This window comes from Coregonus lavaretus (assembly GCF_964263955.1).
Source record: "Coregonus lavaretus genome assembly, chromosome: 4".
Taxonomy (NCBI): domain Eukaryota; kingdom Metazoa; phylum Chordata; class Actinopteri; order Salmoniformes; family Salmonidae; genus Coregonus; species Coregonus lavaretus.
This window is the reverse complement of record NC_139991.1, coordinates 41,588,607-41,609,633: the sequence shown is the minus strand read 5'-3', so window position 1 is coordinate 41,609,633 and position 21,027 is coordinate 41,588,607. Positions and strand designations below refer to the sequence as shown.

Sequence of the window (21,027 nt, the reverse complement as noted above, 5' to 3'; positions counted from 1 at the left end):
TTATTTAAATGCACTTCTCTCTGCTGACTTGATATGTTGCTTTATGTGAAATATTTAGATGACAGTGAAAATATGTTTTGATAGATACAGCATGAGCAAATGCGTAAGCCTCCAGCAGGGGTCTCTCGAGATCAGGGAATGTTCTCCTGCCCACTTCTAATGGTTCACTCCTGCAGCATGTTTTGTAGTTGTCATGGTAACATTTTACTAGTTCCGTCAACAAAATCGCCGAGAGACTCCTCGTCAAGGTCCATGTGAAACAGTTGGGAAACTTGACGGAATGCAGGACAAATAGAAGTATCTGGCTGGAAGAAGCTTGTTTTGTATCCAAATATGTTGGCCAGTCAGACTAGAAATAAGCCGCAATGTCGCGAGTTTACCGGACCAACACCTCATTCAGTGGCTGTGGTAAGTTCAGTACAAACGCTAGTTAACGTTAGTATCCTAGCTAGTAAGAAACCTACCGTAAACTAGTTAGCTAGCTAGCTAACGTTAATAAGCTTAGCTACATGTTGTACAAAGCTAAACAAATTTATTTTTTTGTAAAATTAAGAGAGTAAGCATATCTAGCAATTATTTTTTTTAATGTTTTTTTCCTGACCCCAATTGAACTGGGTTGGAAAACTAGCCCCTAGTTGTACTGTAGCCAGAGAGATTCCTGTCTGACAGTTCTGTACAATGTTTTAGTTAAAGCAAATAACTAGGGCCTGGTGTTTTCCTTGGCCAGGTCACTTGGTCAGGAGAAACTGCTGCCCCTCATAAACATAATTACTAAACCTTCACCAACATTTTCCAGAGGGCGAGGTTCCCATCATCCAGGCCTCCAGACTACCTCATCCTGGAGAGAAGGAAACAGGAGGAGGCCCGGGACAAGGTGTTGGAGTTCACCAAGTACCAGAACACCTGTGACCTTAAGACGCGCTGGGAGAAGAACTCTGACCAGCGCATTGTGTTGGGAACCATTGAGAGACGGGTCAAAGATGCCATGGGGCAGTATCAGATGAGCATTGATGAGAGGAGGGAGAGGTCTGTGACAAATCTTTTGGTTGAGTTCCCATAACAGCTGATCATTTTTTTTTATAGAGGTATTTCAATTGCTCCATGTCTGTCTATCACCCCTGTCTCCCTTAGACTGCACGATATGTTGGAGGCAGAGGAGAAGGAACTCCTGAGAGAAATGGAGACCAAGAAGGAGACAGTGCTGGAGAAACAAGCCAAGATGCGAGAGAGAGCCAAGTTACTGCGAGAGAGGAGGGAGAGTGAAAGGCTAAGTGTGGTTGAAGACAAGCTTGAACAGCTATTCAGGTAGAGAAAACACCTAAAGGGAGTTTCTACTAGACAATGTTGCAGCTTTCTTTTCTATATGTGTGTTCAAACCTCTATACAAATAGATTTTTAAATGGAACAATTTCAGAGAGCAGAGTGAGGAGCTCCGGGCTGAACAGACTCGACGCAGGCAGGACGAAATTTGCACTGAGCGGGCTGCGCAGCTACGTACACGGCTGGTGGCGCAGCGGCAGAAAGAGGAGGAGGAGCAGCTCTTTGCTCATCTGTGGGAGAGCGACCGGCGAGCCAAGGAGGAGCGGGAGGGCCAGGAGGCACAGAGGCAACGCGAGAGTAACCTGCAGCAGCTGGCCTACCTGCGTGTTCAGATGGAGGCTGCAGAGCAGCAGAGAGAACAGGCCAAGCAGCTCAAAGAGGAGGAGGCCCAGCTACTGGTAGGCTAATTCAGCCTATAGCTGAGATGTTTCTCTCTGTATCTAAGTGGGTTTCTGCTTTGTGATCACTAATTGAGCCCTCTGTTTTTCCTCTGTGTGTCCCCCAGAGGGAGCAGAGAGAGATGCTGCGTCTGGTGGAGCAGAGAGAGCGCCGTCAGAAGCTCCAAGGTCAGGAGAGCCGACGCAGGCTGCTGGACCACTCTCTGAGGCTGAAGATGAAGCGCCAGGCCAGGGAGCAGCAGGATGAGCTGGCGCTGGACATGAGCATCCTGGAGCAGCTGCTGACGGAGGAGAGAGATGAGAAACAGGGCAAGGTCACGAGGAAGGTGGGAAAGTGGAGTCGTATTAGCATGTTAAATTACCACATTGTCACTCTGTTTGGCACACAAAAATACATCTTATGAAATGTAAAGAGGCAGAGGAGAACTGACTGAGTGTGTGTGTGTGTGTTTCACAGCTTGAGCTGCGAGAGGAGCAGAGTAGGTACCAGCAGTACCTGGGCGATCAGCTTGAGGAGCAGAAGAGACAGGAGGTGGAGACAGAGCAGCTGATCGAGGCGGAGCTAAAGCAGACCTGGACCCGGAGGGCAGAGCAGTGTCACAAAGAGAAACAGGCCAGGGATAGGCTGATGAAGGATGTGATGGACACACGCCGCCTGCAGATCCAGGAGAAATGTAAGAAAGCGGAGGAGAGGGAAGCATATCTGTCACTTGGGCATGAGATACTGTTATGGGATGTGGTCTCATGGTGTGTGTGCTTGTGTATTTGTGCTTCTTCTTTAGTGGATTTGAACAAGCAGAAACAGGCTCAGCTGGCTGAGGAGAGAGACGAGCTAAACAAAACCATACAGGAGAACAAACTGCTGGATGAGGAAGAGAAAACTCGGTATGCATAGTCTGATCAAATATTCTGATATGCGTCCTCTCACAGGAATACACATTCTGTGAGAGGAATTGTACCTTCTTTCACACACAGCAGAAGTCTTCACAATTAATAAATATCTCTGCTTTCCTCTCCCAGTGTGAGACAGGGCTGTCAGGAGTTCCAGGCAGACCTGCTGGCCCAGATGATGTACCAGCAGCAGTTGCGTGATGAGGGGAGGTCTCAGACAGAGCAGGAGCACCAGCAGGGCCTTGTCTACCAGGAGCAGTACAACAGGAAGATGCAGGAGATCCTCTCCAGGCCTACCTCACACACCAGGGCTGTCCACCCCTTCAGGAGAACCTCTTCCACTAACCCTCAGGGACAGTTTAGCTTGGAGTATCCTAGCATGTGAAGTAAAGCAAATGCATTTATGGCCTGGCTCGGCAGGGAACACGTACTTTCATAATTCAACCAACGTACACAAACACTAATCTCTAACAATCATACACACTAATCTCTAACAATCATACACCCACACGAACACATGCCTAACCCTTTTTTACCTCACAAACACACATCTCCGACCAGTGCTCTATGTGTAATCCTCTTAAGACAAATCGAAAATTAGCTGTCCAAGTTTCTCAGAAAATGGCTAATGGATATTAAATGCAAATAAAAAAAGTTTAATCATAATGCTGAGTTCAGGACATGTTTCTATTTTGCTCCTTGGCAGAGTGCTATATTGCATAAATTGATGGAGGATTTTCCCAGGAATATAGCTGTTCATATTTTGTTCAGTAGGTAGCGCTGTGAATTCATTTTTTTCAGTTCAATTTGAGGAACTCTTTTTGAGCACATTGTTGGTATATTAAATTGACCTATTTAAGGATAAGTCAATTTGCAATTGCATAATATTACTGTGGAGGCAGAGGCCTGCCTGCATACACATGAAGAAAGCAGTGTCTGTCTGGATTGCATTTCACTGGAATGTAATCTCACGTGATGGCAAGCATAACATTGTTGGGTAATACAGGGATAAAGTCTGTGAAATACATTGTGTGTCATGAGCTTAAGTTGCTTTCTCTGGATATAGTTACAAGTGAAGGCAGAGAAAGGTACAAGAAAAACTATTGTAGAATGTGAAAGTGTGTGTGACATTTAAGATAATGCATCATGTGCTATATAAATCTGCCAAGCAAAAATCAGATGTGCCTGTAATTAGCATGTTAAATAAGGCATGAGGTAGTGGTGCCAGAAATAAGAATTGGACTAAAAGCTTATTGTATCACCCAACTCGGCTAACTGGAGTTTTTTTTTGTTTGTGCCATACTGCCATTAAGTCTATTATGCTTAGCCTCATCACATGGAACATACCTTTTATGATAGCCCATGATGCATAACAGTAGGCAGTTGAGCAGATGATAGGACTTCAGTGGTTAGTCTGACTGAATTACCAGAACAGGCTGTTAGCGGCATGTCAAAGCATTGTGTTCTATTATCTCAGTGTCATTTCCCAAAGCAACCCATGGTGTTAGCCCCAACATTAGGACCACCTGCTGTTGCTGTGGAATGAGCATACACAACTCTCCAAATGGATTTCTGTGGAAAATATTTCACAAGCACTGAGTAATGTCTATCCTCTTTGTAACTGACTGTTTTAGGCCTATTTCATAATAACACAAACCCTTTTCCTTATCAGTACTAGTTATTCATTCTACTGTAGTTCAATGTGAACTTCAGTAGAATGTATACAGTACAAATTGTAGAATGTTGAAAAATAATTGTGTATTCTTGTACAAGGCATGGATTGACATTTGTAAACCACATTAGCAAATAACACATTACTAGTCATTTTCCTTGTGACCTGTTCCATCTGTGATCTCTGTTCTCTTTAATAATTTTAATGGGTGGAATGTATTTTGACTGTGCCTGCCTACTTTTCAGATTCCATATAGCAGCCTGGTAGGTGAAGTCAATCAACATCCCATACCTGCAGAAGGAGTGGTTTGGGAGTGGAGTCATGGCCTGATATTGGAATGGAGTTTTTTTGTTCTGTCTTCTGCTCAGGCAGTCTTGAAATAGCCTACTGACAATGATGTCTTGATAACAGTATGATCTGGAACATGGAATAATCACAGCTACCTCTGAATAGAGTAGCAGAACATTCTACTACATACTGTATCTAAGGACTATAACACCATAATGAAAAGGCAAGTGAAGGAACATAACACCATAATGAAGAGACAAGAGGGGAAGATTGACTATGTACTTTACTGCAAGGTAACATACTAGTGCTCTAGACCTACAGTGCATGTTGTATTTTGTGATATTGTTGATCATAGTGGGACTAAATGCGGAACAGGATGTATAAATGATGCTGTCTTTTATAAAGTCTAAATTCCCCAAATATTGTAACCTTGCAGCTGTCATGGACATAAAACTTCAAATTGAAGTACAACATTTTTATATGCTTCAGGTACCAGCCTAGTTCCTGTCACAGATTGTACTACTACAATCAAAGATAACACTCTGACTTGTTAATGCTTGCCTTGAACTAGGCTACTAGGTCCACTGAGTTCAGGAAATCATAGTAATTAATTCTCCATACCTTTGCTATTCAGAAAGATTTTGTGGGGGGAGCAAAAAGTTGCATTAATTTCATTACACATAGGCCTATATTAGAAGTCTTAAATTTAACATTATGACCTAAACCCATAATGGGATCAACCCCCCCACAGTCCACCATGGTACCCCAACTGTTTATGGTCGTTCTAATTTAGAGGGTGGAATCAATTGTAGTGCCCTGATGAGCCAGATGGGGTCTCGTGCCGTACAGTCTGAGCCATTGCCAGTCCATGGGATACGACGGCGAGGAACTAAACGGAAGCTATTGTTAAACTATTTCTAGTGTATGTATTTGCATTTATAACCCACTGGGGCTGGCTACCCATATCCAGTCGTCATTTGTTGGCGTTTTTCATTTTTGAGTAATATAAGGGGGATCAAGCAAAACTGAGTTGTTCTGCAACTCATCCACGGGAAGACACCTGCCGTCCGTGACCAGGAAAGGGTCGGAAGTGGCTAACATATTTAACTCAACTCTGGACGACGACACTCGGGAATATGACGACAAATTAAACTTCTAATTAGATGAAAAACACTTTATGGGACTATCAACAATTATGAGATATTGTCATTTATAAAACGGCGCAGTTACTTTTCAGGTTTCGTTGATAGTGTTGGAGAGAGTGCGCTTGTTGTTGGACCATGTCCGTGAACGAGTTATATTCAAAGGTGAGTGTTTTGTACAGTAATTTATTTTGTGTATATACACTTCTTTCTCCTATCCAGGTCAATTTCTTGTTGCGTAATTCCTTTGGCAACCTTTTGGGCCGCCACATCTATAAAGGATTTAATTGTAGAATTCGCCATTGTAGCCAGTTTCCTGCTGGGATGTCATGTATTTCAATGCAGGTGTAATGACAAGTGTTCAGGAAGAAATCGTGCCTCGAGCGCCAGCCATCCCAGTTCTGCTTGTCATTGCAGCTTGTTTGATAGGTGCACGAACAAGTTTAGTTTCGGTCTGGTATCGGTGTAAGGTTGTATCCTACTGTTTTGTCTTCTAGCCTTGTGGGTTACTGCTGGACCTAGTTGTGTCCATAATAGTAAAATCATTCAGTTTCAATATGACTAGTCTTCAGCTAAAATAACTATATTTTATTAAAGGAAAGTGAGTGAGTCAACGCATTCATAATCTGATTGTACAGTATCTCTCAGACGGCAGTGAGTTTTGAACATGGGATAATTGCAAACAAATTATGCTGAAGCTGCTTTGTGAAGAGGGTCAAATGAGGCGTGGTAATCATGGATTGAGTCAATATTCTATTTCTGGAAGTAACATGCTTTATGCAGTAACTCATAGGCTTGTGGCCAATCCTCAAAAAGGGCTTTAGTTTTTGATATACCCCCACCCCGAGGTATAACAAAGCACAACCATATTTGTCCATATCACTAAGGTCTCTCATGTATGAATTGGATGGTTGTATAAAAATATTTTACTGGAGAGGTGGTTAAATTGATAGATATTGTGACACACCCCCTTAACTCAAACAGTGCAGAATAATGTTTGGCTGCTGGAGTGGGGGCTTGGCCACATAAGCTCAACCCAAAATGCAGAATACAAGTAGTCAATTGAATGCCCTACATACACAAACAAACAACATTGGCATATCTTAATGCATCTTGGAAATATAGACCTGTAAACACACAGATACAATAGCATGAAAATATAAACTATGAGTAATTATGATGAATGTTAACTTCACTTGGGCCTGCTTGACAAAAATGCATACAGTAAAAACATTTTTTTATGTTGTGGCTAGTGTAATCAGCTCTAAGACAAGTGGGCTCAGACACTGAAAACTGTCTTTTTTTCCAGCCAAAGGTTCCTCTGTGGATTTGATATGTTTAGCCCCTACTCTTGGAAATACATTAGGGGGCCCCCCTAGATTTGACTCCAAATCCAATATGGTGTCCAAAATCCAATATGGCTGCCACATTACTATTAAATGGTGGTTTAATTACCTGTATATGTACACGTTTTAAATGAGAAATGTCCGATTTGTGTACTGTACTTATAACCTGTACTCAAGAAAATGTTTGTGTACTTCAACTATGTTAGGAATTCAATATGCCCACCATATACACTCAAACACCTTTGTCTGGATATATAAAAAGGCAGCAGACTGCTTGGCATGGCAACACCAAGTCACAAGCCTCTGAGGATCAATGAGGCAACTGGGAGGCTCCAACAACAGGAAAGATAATCTAACCCTGGACTCTGACACCCTCTCCCTAGCTCTACAACTTGCCCCCACTGTGGTATAACTTGCACCTCCAGGATTGGGCTCTTAAGTCACCTCCTTATCATTTAGAAGTGAGCTTTGATTCATTGCTAGTTTAATATGTCTGCCTGAATCCAACATGACCTTCTGCTGGCTCACTGCATTTCTGATGCACATTGGGATGTTCTGGTGCACTCTTATCCTGTTTAGGTTGAGCTGGCTCATTGCGTCTTCCAGACAATCATGTCCACCATCCTGGCTGTCTTCCCTGGAGTTGCCGTATATCTTGACTTGGTGACAGTTATGGTGTATGGGGAGGATGCAACCACACATGACAAGCTCAGAAGGCAGATGTTCACTACAATGAACCAACACAACCTGACACTCATTGACAAGAAATGCCATAAACTTATTGGGCCTTCACATGCCATCCTGGATCTCCCAGAACTGTCCTTGATAGGCCCACTACACCATCAGTCCTTCCCTCAGGCAGTTACTAGAGACGGAGACACCATGGAACTGGACTGCCACATGTCAGGAGGCCATTCAACAGCCAAAATGCTGTCTGGAAATTGCTGGTGTGCATTGTCCTCATATGTACCTACTTTATTTGGCTACCAACCATGGCTGGCCAAGCCATGTGATACTTGAACTGGACTTGCATGTGAAGAATGGCCTTTTATGCTGGGGTGACTCATGCTTTGGTCTGGGAAACTGCATAATCCCCACATTCCTATAAGGACATATGTCAATATGGCAAATGAGGCACCTTAGGATGGTAAAACTTGCTGTATGTGATCGTTTATGGTGGCTGGGGATTGACTGTGAGATAGTAGTCTTTGTGCACCATGCTTGGTCAGCTCCACCTCCTCTGCAACCCTTTTACTGTCCATCAAAGCCCAGGGATCATCTTCAAATGTATATGTTTGTGGAGCTGTGCTATGCCCCTCACAACCAACGCTTCTTAGTCATAGTCTATGACCTAGCTACACTCTAACTAACCTCTATCCTGAGGTCACCCTCACAGGTTCTGTCACTCTCCAGATCGGTAATAAATGCCAACCACCCACAGTTAATATTGGCCAAATGATCATCCTACCTGACTTCCAAAGGAATACAAAGAAATATGTAGGACGTGACCTGCATGACATTTTGCTATTTAGGCATTGGAAAAATCTAAAGGCAAGTCTGTTGTGACAGCCCTTTCACAGACTTTCCTTCACAACCAGACAACCAACCCTTCCACTACTGGAGTATCCCCAGCAACATTCAGGCTGGGATAAAATTCCAGTTAGTCAATCGGTCTCTTTGGTATGCAAGCTCGATCTGCTGACTGCCTATAGCAAACTGCAGAAATGGAAACTGATCACCCCACAGCACCAATACCCCGCCAGTCATACAGGAAGGATACTACCCTTGTCGCAGCTTGCCCAGAATGACCAGTTAGCTGTGCAAGCTGGTCAGGCCCCAGAACTACAACCACCACTGGCTACTTTGTCTCCTCACCCTTTGACACACTCATGACCTGGTTACCTCAAAGACTTTGAATCAACCTTGCACCCTTAGTTTTAGTGGGGAAAAGAGGGCTGTATTTCTACACTACTACAGTAGCTGACTGTTTTATTACAGTTGCTTTCCTGTAACTTGGTTATGCTACTGTGTGCTGTGTATGTTGTGAAAGGCTTGTTATTATATTTTAAGGTATTGCACATTATTGATATGAATGAGATTCAAACATGAACGCACATTGTGGCTATTCAAACACAACAGAGGCATGGCAGTGCCACTAATTGTCCTAGATATACCAAGAGCCTTATGAAACCATTTTAAAGACAGAATAACACAATCAAAATGAATAAGGGCTAATTATATGCAGGCTAAGGTGTTTGAGTGTAATCATGTTGGCGATATTGAATTCAGAATACAATTTATTCACACCAACAGTCTTTATAGGCATGAGGGTTGTACACAATTGTAAAAAATAAATAAATGCCTTAACCTTCATCAAATGTTATTATGGCAGCCATAATTACATTTTGGACGCCATATTGGATTTGAGGCAAAATATAAAGATAATCTGTGATTGCCCCTTTGACTTAATTGCAAGACTAGGCGTTAAAGATACAAAATTATTTAAGGAACCTTGGACCCCAAAGGTTTTTATGTCATTGTTTTCCTTGAGCCAATTACAATAGCCACAACATCAAAGAACGTGTAACTATGTATTTTTTCCAGGCAGGACCATACAGCACTGAATGAGCGCAAATGTGACTTCGAAAGTTGTCTATTGAACAGCTACCAAAAAGTGAAGTTCATCATAAATATTCGTAGTTGTTATATCCGTCTATTGTATCTGTGTGTTTACAGGTATGTAGGGCAGATAACTGTCTCCCTCTATTCGAAATTTTAGCAATATCAGAGTTTGCAATATTGGGTTACATGAGCTTATGTGGCCCACCCCCTTCCAGCCAGGCATTATTCTTTACTGTTTGAGTTAAGGGGGTGTGCCACAACATCTATCAATTTAACCGCTTTTGCTGTAAAATATTTTTATACAACCATCCATTTCATATATAGGAGAGACCTTAGAGATATGGAAAAACGTGGTTGTGTTTTGTTATACCTCGGGTAGGGGTATGTAAACATTTTGGGGGCCTTGCCACTAGTCTATTATGCAGAACTGTGGGGCCCACAGTTCAATGAACATGCAACAATAACTTGAGCTGACACCATTACACACATTACAGACAATTGATGGCCTACTGTCTGACATAGATTGTTGTGTAAACAATTTGTTCCAATTGTTAGAAAATATTATAGTTCCTTGTGGTGTAGGCCTACGCGTTGATTAACCTAGAAGATTTGTGTGCATCACTGGAATGACTCATTTCAGGAAGAAACCTAGCCCATTCATAGACACTATCTACCTTTAGCGACTAGTGACGATAGTGTCTTCTGGCCGGGGGAGTTTTGTTAAGAGCCCTGACGCTTGCTCTAAACATTAACACTCATCACTTGCGGCACAGTTTTGGAAACACAAGGAACGTGTCTTTCATATCAGCAATAAATAATTTTCAAAAAATAAAAGGTTCAATTACTACACACCTTTTATAGGGTTAGGGTTCCCACATGACCATATTTCCATGTTACAGCAATGTTGATGGAAAAGAGATGGAAGACTACCTGTGCTAATTAGATATCTGTGTCTCCGAACAGCTGTGTGTAAACGGAAGACAGAGTGTTGTCACTGAAAAATGCTGTCGGCTGCAACTGTGTTAAAACCAGTTAAAACAGCGTACATTAAGTGTATATTTTGCATTTGTGAAATCATTTCTATGTGATATGAAAGTAGAGGGCTTTGTGTTTCTAGAACCGTATCACAGTTGAGACTCGATTCATGTTTATGTGGAGTAATTGGCTGTTTTGGCAGCCAGAGCCAATTCGCCTCTAAATAGAACATGTAAGGTCCTTGGACTATAAGGAGTAACGTTAGGCTACTTTAGTCCATTATTGGGATAGAAGAAACCTAGCCAAACTATTGAGAAAGAGATGTCTTTGAAGTGAAGTGTGGAGTCATACATTGCAGGTGTTATTGGAAAGAAAACCGAATCAGGTTACACACGTTATTTGTCACTAATTCTCCATGACTCAAACTCTAGTTCCACATTCCTCTGCAGAAATTACAAAAATAGCTGCATTGTTGTTTTCTTCAGAACTCATGGATTTAGTTTGTGTTCCCTTTACTCAACTTTTGACTTGAGTGAATGGCTGTTACAGTTCTCTGTCCAAACATACAGGTTCCACCTTTCCCTCAATATTGTTATACTTATTTACTAGTTACTTCCCTCTGTCTCTCATGTGTTTACTCAGGGACAGACCAGTCAAGCTTTGTCTTGTGAATCATTAACTGAGAACGAGATGGTCTGACTGATGTCAAACCTTTTCTTAACATTTTCCTTTGTGTATTGTTAATAAAAATAGGACTGTGAAATCATTGTAAAACACTAAAGACACACCTGTATGCATTTTCATCTGAGTATTTCTCCTCTCTAGTCATTCCTGCTCGGTGCTTTCATCCATGACCTTTTACCTTGCATTGTGTGACATCTCTGTGCAATATTCTACCCTGTCTGTGAATGATATTGTATAAGTAGATTCTTCATGTCAATTCTATCTCGCTGGGCCAGTTCAAAGTCTTCCGATTAGGAATCCATTTAGCTTTTAGATTTAGTTTTGATACTGGATTGAAGTACAGTAACAGTCCTCAAATTGCACTCCTCAGTTAATAAGCTATGATCCTCCTGGTCCATCCCACTCACACTCTCTGCAGGCCCCTAACATGAAGCCCAGTAATCCAGAATAAAGACAAATCCTACGATTCCATCTGTTTTGTGATCAACGGCTGTACCAGCTGGCACACAGATTATTTTTAGTTTACTATGTTGTGGTCAAAACACAGACGACACATGCTGAATCGATCTACTATCTACCTTGCATTATGTACATCATCTGTATATTTTGTGATATCATTACAGACCAATAGTAATTAGGCCTACCCCCTGACTGTGTGTTTGGTCTGCTGGTGGAATGTTGTTTCTTTGTGTTTAGTCAGGCTGTGGGCCTTCTAGAGAGGGATTATTTAGAGTCACCACTAACCCCCTACAGTTTGGGCTAGGTGGTGCCTTGGAGTGAATTTAACCTAAACCTGCCCTCTGTTCAGAGTCAATGATGATAGTAAGATGACAATTTTGGCTCCATCACTTATTTCTAATAGGCTTGTATCCCAGCCTATTGGAAGGCCTATGTTTTTCCCATTTATCATTGCGATATTTGAATTGTTTGAACTCTCACCTCCTACTTAATGTAGCAGTATTGACAAGTCCTTGTTGCTAAATGGCAGCAGTCAGCTAATGTTAAACAACACCATTGCAAGATGTCAAAAGGTATTAGATAATGCTGTAATTCTACTCCATGCATTGTTTATTAGACATGCCAGTGCAGTACTTTCCTTTCATAAACCGGTAATAAGGTGCTGTCAGTGAGCCACTTACTTTCAGCGCCAACATAAGCCATATCTTGCAGGCTATTCTAAAAGCTTTTTCATACAGGCCCAAACAGACATTTCTTTACTCAAGACCCCAGTGTCCTAAACTCACAAGTATAAGCTTGGCTACTGTATGTAAGAGGGTCCGTGTTTCGGTTCTACTGTATCGTAGCTGAAGGGAAGTTAACTGTAAAAATGTAAGGCACAAAACAGAGGAAGAGAATTGTACCATAAAGCAGGAAGTTGCTGTACAGCACATAGAGAAGCTGGTAAACAACAACCTCTTGGTTCTTCAGGGAGTTGAGCTTAAAGCCAGGTGTGTGTTGGTGTGTTTTGCATGTGTGTTCCTCTCCCTGGGGTTATATTGTCCCTCATAGGGCTTGTAACTGTAACATTACTCAGAAGTTGTACTGTAGAGTCGCTTGTCAGCCCACAAATGTCTGTCAGGGAGATACTAGTTGTATATAGCAACGATGTCCTATGTAGGCTATTCTAAAAGGGCCCGATTCAGACTTGAGATACTGTAAGTAGACTTAACATGGACTTTAGTCAATAAAACAAAGTCCATGTTAAGTCAGTCTGAATAGGGCCCAAAGTGATTAGCATTTAGTTTTGTGGTCGAATGCTACTGAAAAGGGTGACATGTTTTTAACACCACATCATTTGATTTATCAAGCATATCTCTTGATAATTATCTGCAGCAAGTCTGTTGCTTAAGAACATTTGTCATGTCCTTTGTACAACCAAGCACTCCAGGAAAACCTTTATTCCACCTGCCTGCCTCATGATCATGCTAGCTAACATTCTCAGCATTTCTCCCTAACACCTAAATGTTTCTCTATTTTTCTGATAAACAGACAGGTCAAAGTTCCTGGAGGAAGGGATTATGGAAGTGACTTCCTATTGGCAACACCCAGGCAGCAGGTTTCACCTGACGCTGTAGTACTAGTCATTGTGCTGACACACACATCATAGCAGGGCGGGGCATTAGCAGCACTGGAGAGGAAGGATAGAACACCTGTACAGTAGCTAGCTCCATTCTCAGGGTTTGCATCTTACCTGTGTGTATTTACTTCAGCAGTTATAAAGGGGCTTTAACTGAAACCCGAGAGTAGTCTCTTCAGGTTAACCTCTTTCTCTCTCTGTCTGTCTCTGTCCCTCTGTCTCTCTGTCTCTCTGTCCCTCTGTCTCTCTGTCTCTCTCCTCACAACTGATTTTTATTAGAGGTTTTCCAATTTACTGCGCTCAGAGTCCAAGTTATCCCATAGATAAGAAGAGAATAACTTTTCACCTACTGTTATAAATCATTAATAGTTCACAAAAATGACAATGGAAATATTCTTTGCCTCAATATTTGAGTCGACAGCCCAAAGGTTAGTCTAGCTGTAATTTTATTTCATTTTTTAAATCATTGATATGATGTTTGTAATAATATGGCCCCCAAACTATCCAGTTTTATAGTCAGTGGTGTAGTGGAACATAAATGCTGTTTACACACCTTTTTATTTTTATTTTGAGCGAGCCTTTTCCCAACTTTTGTGGAAAAATGCATTAAAAGTATAGGGAGCTTTACTTTACAGTGATCGGCGTTTACCCTAGGGCTGGCACAATTACCGTATAACCTGACAGTTATGAATGAAGACCGTCATTAAAATAAAATAACCATCATAACCGTTAAACATTTTTACAAAATCATTATTATTTCTTTTATTTTTTTACGAACAGCTGACTGAAGACGGGACGGCCGGGCATTCGTGCTGTTGAGTACGTTTTTGCGGTAACATGGACTCTTAACAACATGATGAAACTTTGTTGCTCCTTTGTTGTTGTTTTTTTAGGGGGTAGATCAGCTTTAATATTGCAGATAGATTGTAGCTTCCATCAATGTAATTGTCTGCTGGTCTAATTTCCAATCCCCCATATATATATTTTTTTATGTATACTTGTACAGTACCAGTCAAAGGTTTGGACACACCTACTCATTCAAGGGTTTTTCTTTGTTTGTACTATTTTCTACATTGTAGAATAATAGTGAAGACATCAAAACTATTAAATAACACATGGAATCATGTAGTAACCAAAAAAGTGTTAAACAAATATATTTTATATTTGAGATTCTTCGAAGTAGCCACCCTTTGCCTTGATGACAGCTTTGCACACTCTTGGCATTCTGTCAACCAGCTTCACCTGGAATGCTTTTCCAACAGTCTTGAAGGAGTTCCCACATATGCTGAGCTCTTGTTGGCTGTGTTTCCTTCACTCTGCGGTCCAAATTCCAAACCATCTCAGTTGGGTTGAGGTCGGTTGATTATGGAGGCCAGGTCATCTGATGCAGCACTCCATCACTCTCCTTCTTGGTCAAATAGCCCTTACACAGCCTGGAGGTGTGTTTTGGGTCATTGTCCTGTTGAAAAACAAATGATAGTCCCATTAAGCGCAAACCAGATGGGATGGTGTATCACTGCAGAATGCTGTGGTAGCCATGCAGGTTAAGTGTGCCTTGAATTCTAAATAGATCACTGACTGTGTCACCAGCAAAGCACCATCACACCTCCTCCATGCTTCATGGTGGGAACTACACATGCAGAGATCATCTGTTCACCTACTCTGGGTCTCACAAAGACACAGCGGTTGGAACCAAAAATCTCAAATTTGGACTCCAGACTAAAGGACAGATTTCCACCGGTCTAATGTCCATTGCTCGTGTTTCTTGGCCCAAGGAAGTCTCTTCTTCTTATTGGTGTCCTTTAGTAGTGGTTTCTTTGTGGCAATTCGACCATGAAGGCCAGATTTACGCAGTCTCCTCTGAACAGTTGATGTTGAGATGTGTCTGTTACTTGAAGCATTTATTTGGGCTGCAATTTCTGAGGCTGGTAACTCTAATGAACTTATCCTCTGCAGCAGAGGTAACTCTGGGTCTTCCATTCCTGTGGCGGTCCTCATGAGAGCCAGTTTCATCATACTGCTTGATGTTTTTTGCGACTGCACTTGAAGAAACGTTCAAAGTTCTTGAAATTGTCCGTATTGACAGACCTTCATGTCATAAAGTAATGATGGACTGTCATTTCTCTTTGCTTATTTGAGCTGTTCTTGCCATAATATGGACTTGGTCTTTTACCAAATAGGGCTATCTTCTGTATACCACCCCTACCTTGTCACAACACAACTGATTGGCTCAAACGCATTAAGAAGGAACGAAATTCCACAAACTTTTAACAAGGCACACCTGTTAATTTAAAAAAACGTTTTGGGTTACTACATGATTACATATGTGTTATTTCATAGTTTTGATGTCTTCACTATTATTCTACAATGTAGAAAATAGCAAAAATAAAGAAAAACCCTTGAATGAGTAGGTGTGTCCAAACTTTTGACTGGTACTGTGTGTGTGTGTGTGTATATATATATATATATATATATACATACATACATACATACATACATACATACATACATACATACATACATACATACATACATACATACATACATACATACATACATACAGTGCATTCGGAAAGTATTCAGACACCTTGACTTTTTCCACATTTTGCCTTATTCTAAAATTGATTTAATTGTTTTTTTCCCTCCTCAATCTACACACAATACCCCATGAAGACAAATCAAAAACAGGTTTTAGAAATATTTGCAAATGTATATTAAAAAATAATTATATTAAATTTCATAAGTATTCAGACCTTTTACTCAGTACTTTGTTGAAGCACTTTTGAGTGTCCCAGCCAGAGCCTGGACTTGAACCCGATCGAACATCTGGAGAGACCTGAAAATAGCTGTGCAGTGAACCTCCCCATCCAACCTGACAGTGCTTGAGAGGATCTGCAGAAGAATGGGAGAAACTCCCCAAATACAGTTGTGCCAAGCTTGTAGCGTCATACCCAAGAAGACTTGAGACTGTAATTGCTGCCAAAGGTGCTTCAACAAAGTACTGAGTAAAGGGTCTGAATACTTATGTAAATGTGATATTTCAGTTTTTTATGTTTAATACATTTGCAAAAATTTCTAATCATTTTTTTGCTTTGTCATTTATGGGGTATTGTGTGTAGATTGATGAGGGGGGGAAAAAACAATTTAATCAATTTTAGAATAAGGCAGTAACGTAACAAAATGTGGAAAAAGTCAAGGGGTCTGTATACTATCCGAATGCACTGTATAGAACATTCTATTGGTTGCAAGAATTTTGTATAATAAAGTTTTGAATCCGGCGTCATTTTGTGTATCAGGTCATAAACCATGTGCCATGGAATCGTTAAATCAAAAATCTCTTCCCAACTATTTTGCAATCTATGTGGCACAGCTGTCAATTGTTTTGTCCTTAAATGAAAATGGTATACTTTTTTTTTTTTTATCACAATTTTTTTTAACCAATTTTGGTCTTTAATGCAGGGCCGACAGACAAGTTTCCTTACTTTTTACCCCTTCCACTTGCCTCTTCCATTTTTGCGGTAATGCTTCAATTAGTTGGTTGTAATTTTGGGTAGAGCAAACATTTCCATATATTTTTGTAAGCTGCATGTGTGACATTACTCCACCAGTCCTATTTATGATATCATTTACAAATATTATACCTTTTATTTGGTTTTTTATCAATTAGTATATTTATTAACCATAATATTTGTGTTATTATTTGTTCTGTCTTTTCTGGTGGATTAAACTGAAATTGCAACCAACTTTCTATGGCTTGTGTTAAAAATAGCGATATTTTGTTGAGGTTGTAATCTGAATAAAGGTAAAAAAAAAAGGCCATTCGTGAACATGGGGGGTGAGACATTCTTACTAATCTGCTAGAGACCCTTTTTTTTTTTAAATGACTGAAGCCTTTAGTGAAAGGTCTAATGCTTTAATATTTAATAATAAATATGCCCATTTAATATTGTCTGGCTTGCCATTCCAAAATATTTTTTGCTCATATAATAAAAATAAAAAGTTGCTAGGTGTAGGCAAGGCCATAAGCAAATATGACTAGTGTTAATCAGGGTGATATTTCCACAAATAGACAGGTATTTTCCTTTACATGGTAGCAAGATCTTATCCATTTTTGCTAACTTTCTATTAAAATATATTGTAGTGAGATTATTTATTTCTTTCGGGATATAAATACAGAGTATTTTATTCAACAGCGTACAATGACACCTTTGTTTTTAAGCCCTGGATTTTAGCCCCTTAATATTATTGTTGGATCTGATTTTAATAGCTAACATTTCGATGGCCAAAATAAATAGATATGCCGATTGTTTTACTCCTCTTGACAGTTTAATACTTTCTGAGAAGTAGCCATTATTTACTATTTTACACCTAGGTTTACTATAAATAACTTTAACCCCATTTTATAAGAGATTCTCCAAAATTGAAATATTCCAGGCATTTATATATAAATTCCAGTCGTACTTTATCAAAAGCCTAAGTCAGCTATGAATACCAGGCCTGGTTTCCCAGATTTTTCATAGTGTTACATTGTTTCCAGTACTTGTCTTATATTATCTCCAATGTTGCTCCTTGCTGAAACAAGCAAGGTGTTGTAGCAAACGAGCACACACAGTAAGGTGAAAGCAAGGTGCAGCAGCAGCACACAGAAATATAATCTATGGCAGCACATGCAATCAGAAGCAGAGGAGAGGAAAGAAGTGTGCTTCGAAATTATCGTCATCCGAAATTCCATGACCGTCACAGCCCTAGTTTACCCACCTATTTTATTTTACCACTCCATAACTGGTTATACTAGTGTTATAACTTCTCATGAGTTTAATCAGTGTTGCTGTCAGTGTTGCTGTTGAAGTCTAGGTAAGTTGACTGACATGGATCCTGGTAGTATCAGAAAGGCAAGGGGATTTTAAAACACTTATTGTCAGACATTACACAACAACATTACTTCATCAGGGTCACAGGGGAAACCGGTAATGCAACTTTTTCCTCTGACGTTATTTTCTTCTCCTCCCCCTTATTTCCCTACTCATCCCTCCCTCCACCCATATAGGTGTACTTACATTAACTCATCACCACCATACCTGTCTGGCTGCTTGTTTTTTAAAGGTTGTTTTATGTCTCTTTCTTTACATTAGTAGTATTTGGTTGGAGTACTACTGTATCCAATGTATTATTGCCTCTTCTCACTGTTATGAATCGGATGCCTCAACTCTGATCTATGGCTATCTATTAGTTTCCCTTCTCTTCTGTTCTAAATATTTGACACAGAGCATAGAGTACCTCCCCTATGACAATTCTGTCAGTCCATGGCCATGAGAGAACACACACACACACACACACACACACATTAGAATAAAGACTGATTCTCCATGTTTCCTTGTCGAGATCATAAACATCCCTGTGTAACTCCTCTGTGTCTTGTCAGCCCATCTGCAAAGCAAGCAGGACCAACACTAAGCCTGATTGAATTGACCCAGTGCAGTGGCTGATGGTAATAAAAAAGTAATTTCATTAGGTCTGCTGGAAGTGTGATGGAGTGATCAGAAGGAGAGGGGGAGAAAGAGAGGCAGGGAGTGAGCGAGAGTAGGGCTCAGTTAATTAGTAGTCAAAGCCATTACTAAGTGAATGTAGGCTTATTATACCCTATCCTTATTGATCCTGTGTTTTATACACAACAATGAGGAATGGCATCACTTTTTTTGATGAGCATGGGCAACATTGTTAGTCTTCTAAATAGCACTGATTGAACAACAATGACCGTATTACTCACAACAACAGCTGTCGGTGTACAGAAAATGTGCTAATGTCCAACTCTAGGTAATGATTTGACTACCCTGTCTGTGACTGATGCACAATAGAAGGGAAATGGAGATGAGGTCTTGGCTATTGTAGCTTTCCCAGGAAAAATCATGGTGGCAGTTTGCTCAGCTTTTTTGCTGAGCAAACTGCTTCTTTGTGATTTAATTCTGATTAACTGTACCTGTCATCATAGTACTGTGGCCTGTGATGCAGAACATACTGCAAATCATGTCAGTTCCATTACCAAAGACATAAAGTCCTATTTGATAAGAATTGGGAACCATATTTCTAGGATAATGAGGAAATAACTTATTTCTGCCCAGCGAGGAAGCATTACATTTTTTCATATGCTTTGAGTTTCTTTTCGTTTCACAGTGGAATGGTAAGACTGGAAGAGAGGAGCGTAGAGGTACACACTCAGCTGAGTGTCATTGAACTTGGCATTCGAAACATGCTGGGGGCTCATTTCATTATGATCAGTCTTCACTAAAGTTTCACCACAGCAGCGTTTGAGATAGCAGAACAGACTAAATTCAAACAACTGCCTAAAAAATATTTTTTTCCTTACATTCATCAACAGTATACAATTTAGAGTAACTATAGGCAGATATCTGTAATGTAGTCTACTCTATCTGGCCCCACGGCCTTGTGAATGTTAACTGGTTTAAAGGTCTTACTCACATCAGCTACGGAGAGCGAGATCACACAGTCGTCCGGAACAGCTGGTGCTCTCATGCATGGTTCAATGTTGCTTGCCTTGAAGCGAGCATAGAAGGCCTTTAGGTTGTCTGGTAGGCTCATGTCACAGGGCAGCTCATGGCTGGGTTTCCCTTTGTAATCCTTGATAGTTTCTAAGCCCTGCCACATCTGACGAGTGTCAGAGCCGGCATAGTAGGATTCAATTTGAGTCCTGTATTGATGTTTTGCCTGTTTGATGGCTCTTATAAGTATCCAGATTAATATCCCACTCTTTGAAAGCGTCAGCTCTAGCCTTTAGCTCAGTTCGCATGTAGCCTGTAATCCATGGCTTCTGGTTGGGATATGTACACTACAGTCACTGTGGGGACAATGTTGTCGATGCACTTATTAATGAAGCTGGTGACTGACGTGGTAAACTCCTCAATGTTATCGGATGAATCCCGGAACAAATTCCAGTCTGTGCTAGCGAAACAGTCCTGTAGCTTAGCATCCGCTTAATCGGACCACTTCCGTATTGAGCACATCACTGCTACTTCCTGTTTGAGTTTTTGCTTGTAAGCAGGAATCGGGGTTAGTTGGTCATCAAGGGTTATTTGGTCATCAAGTATTGTGATTGTGATTCTGATTACTTCTGTGTGAACCACATCTAAGGGCAGAGAGGATAGATTGGTTCGGTTTAGGAGGGTGATGTAAATGTTGAGACGGAGGAAAGGAGTGGTGTAATGGATCGAGAAGAGGAAATTTCAGTATAAATGATGCTGGAGCATATGCGTTCAAGATTGATCTTTGTTTCTCAGGTGAAGAATGGGTTGGAAAAGTGTGTGGTTAGGCTATTGTATGTGTGCTGATGTGTTTTAGGGTAGGACAGGGTGTGGCATCGCATCAGAACAGAAGTCTTTAGCAAAAAGACTCCTTCACAAAGCTCTCTATCCATCTAGGTTCCACATTCATTTGGCACTGTCTCATTGCCCTTTCTTCAAACAGTGATGGGCTGAAGTAAGATTACACCCGCTGCACAACTTATAAAGTTATTTATTTTGGATTTCAACTCAGTTGTTGAAGAGTTTGAAATTTGTAGAATGTTTAATCACCTCCATGATTAAACAGAGGCACAGAT

General features: G+C 40.7%; 2 protein-coding genes across 2 annotated transcripts in view; both read left to right on the top strand.

The window, feature by feature from the left end:
• Window positions 1-261: 261 nt before the first annotated feature.
• On the top strand, window positions 262-3,273 carry cfap53 (cilia and flagella associated protein 53). The gene is made up of 8 exons (XM_084160261.1): window positions 262-408; window positions 797-1,026; window positions 1,132-1,305; window positions 1,415-1,718; window positions 1,826-2,044; window positions 2,176-2,392; window positions 2,501-2,603; window positions 2,739-3,273. Exons 1-8 carry the CDS (start codon window positions 334-336, stop codon window positions 2,992-2,994), a joined length of 1,578 nt encoding a protein of 525 aa, XP_084016387.1. The 5' UTR covers window positions 262-333; the 3' UTR covers window positions 2,995-3,273.
• Window positions 3,274-5,436: 2,163 nt separating this feature from the next.
• Window positions 5,437-21,027, top strand: part of LOC311127426 (unconventional myosin-Vb-like) — an 83,456-nt gene continuing 67,865 nt past the window's right edge. Inside the window, exon 1 of the mRNA XM_084159270.1 lies at window positions 5,437-5,876. Coding sequence (XP_084015396.1) covers window positions 5,850-5,876 — 27 coding nt within the window. The 5' untranslated portion in view covers window positions 5,437-5,849. The remainder of the gene's footprint in view (window positions 5,877-21,027) is intronic.

Excerpts from the sequence above, each read along its gene's own strand:
- cfap53 (XM_084160261.1), top strand. The coding sequence starts at position 334 with ATGTTGGCCAGTCAGACTAGAAATAAGCCGCAATGTCGCGAGTTTACC. Across the intron at positions 1,306-1,414 it reads AAGCTTGAACAGCTATTCAG|AGAGCAGAGTGAGGAGCTCC; the intron begins GTAGAGAAAACA and ends GAACAATTTCAG. Across the intron at positions 2,604-2,738 it reads GATGAGGAAGAGAAAACTCG|TGTGAGACAGGGCTGTCAGG; the intron begins GTATGCATAGTC and ends TTCCTCTCCCAG.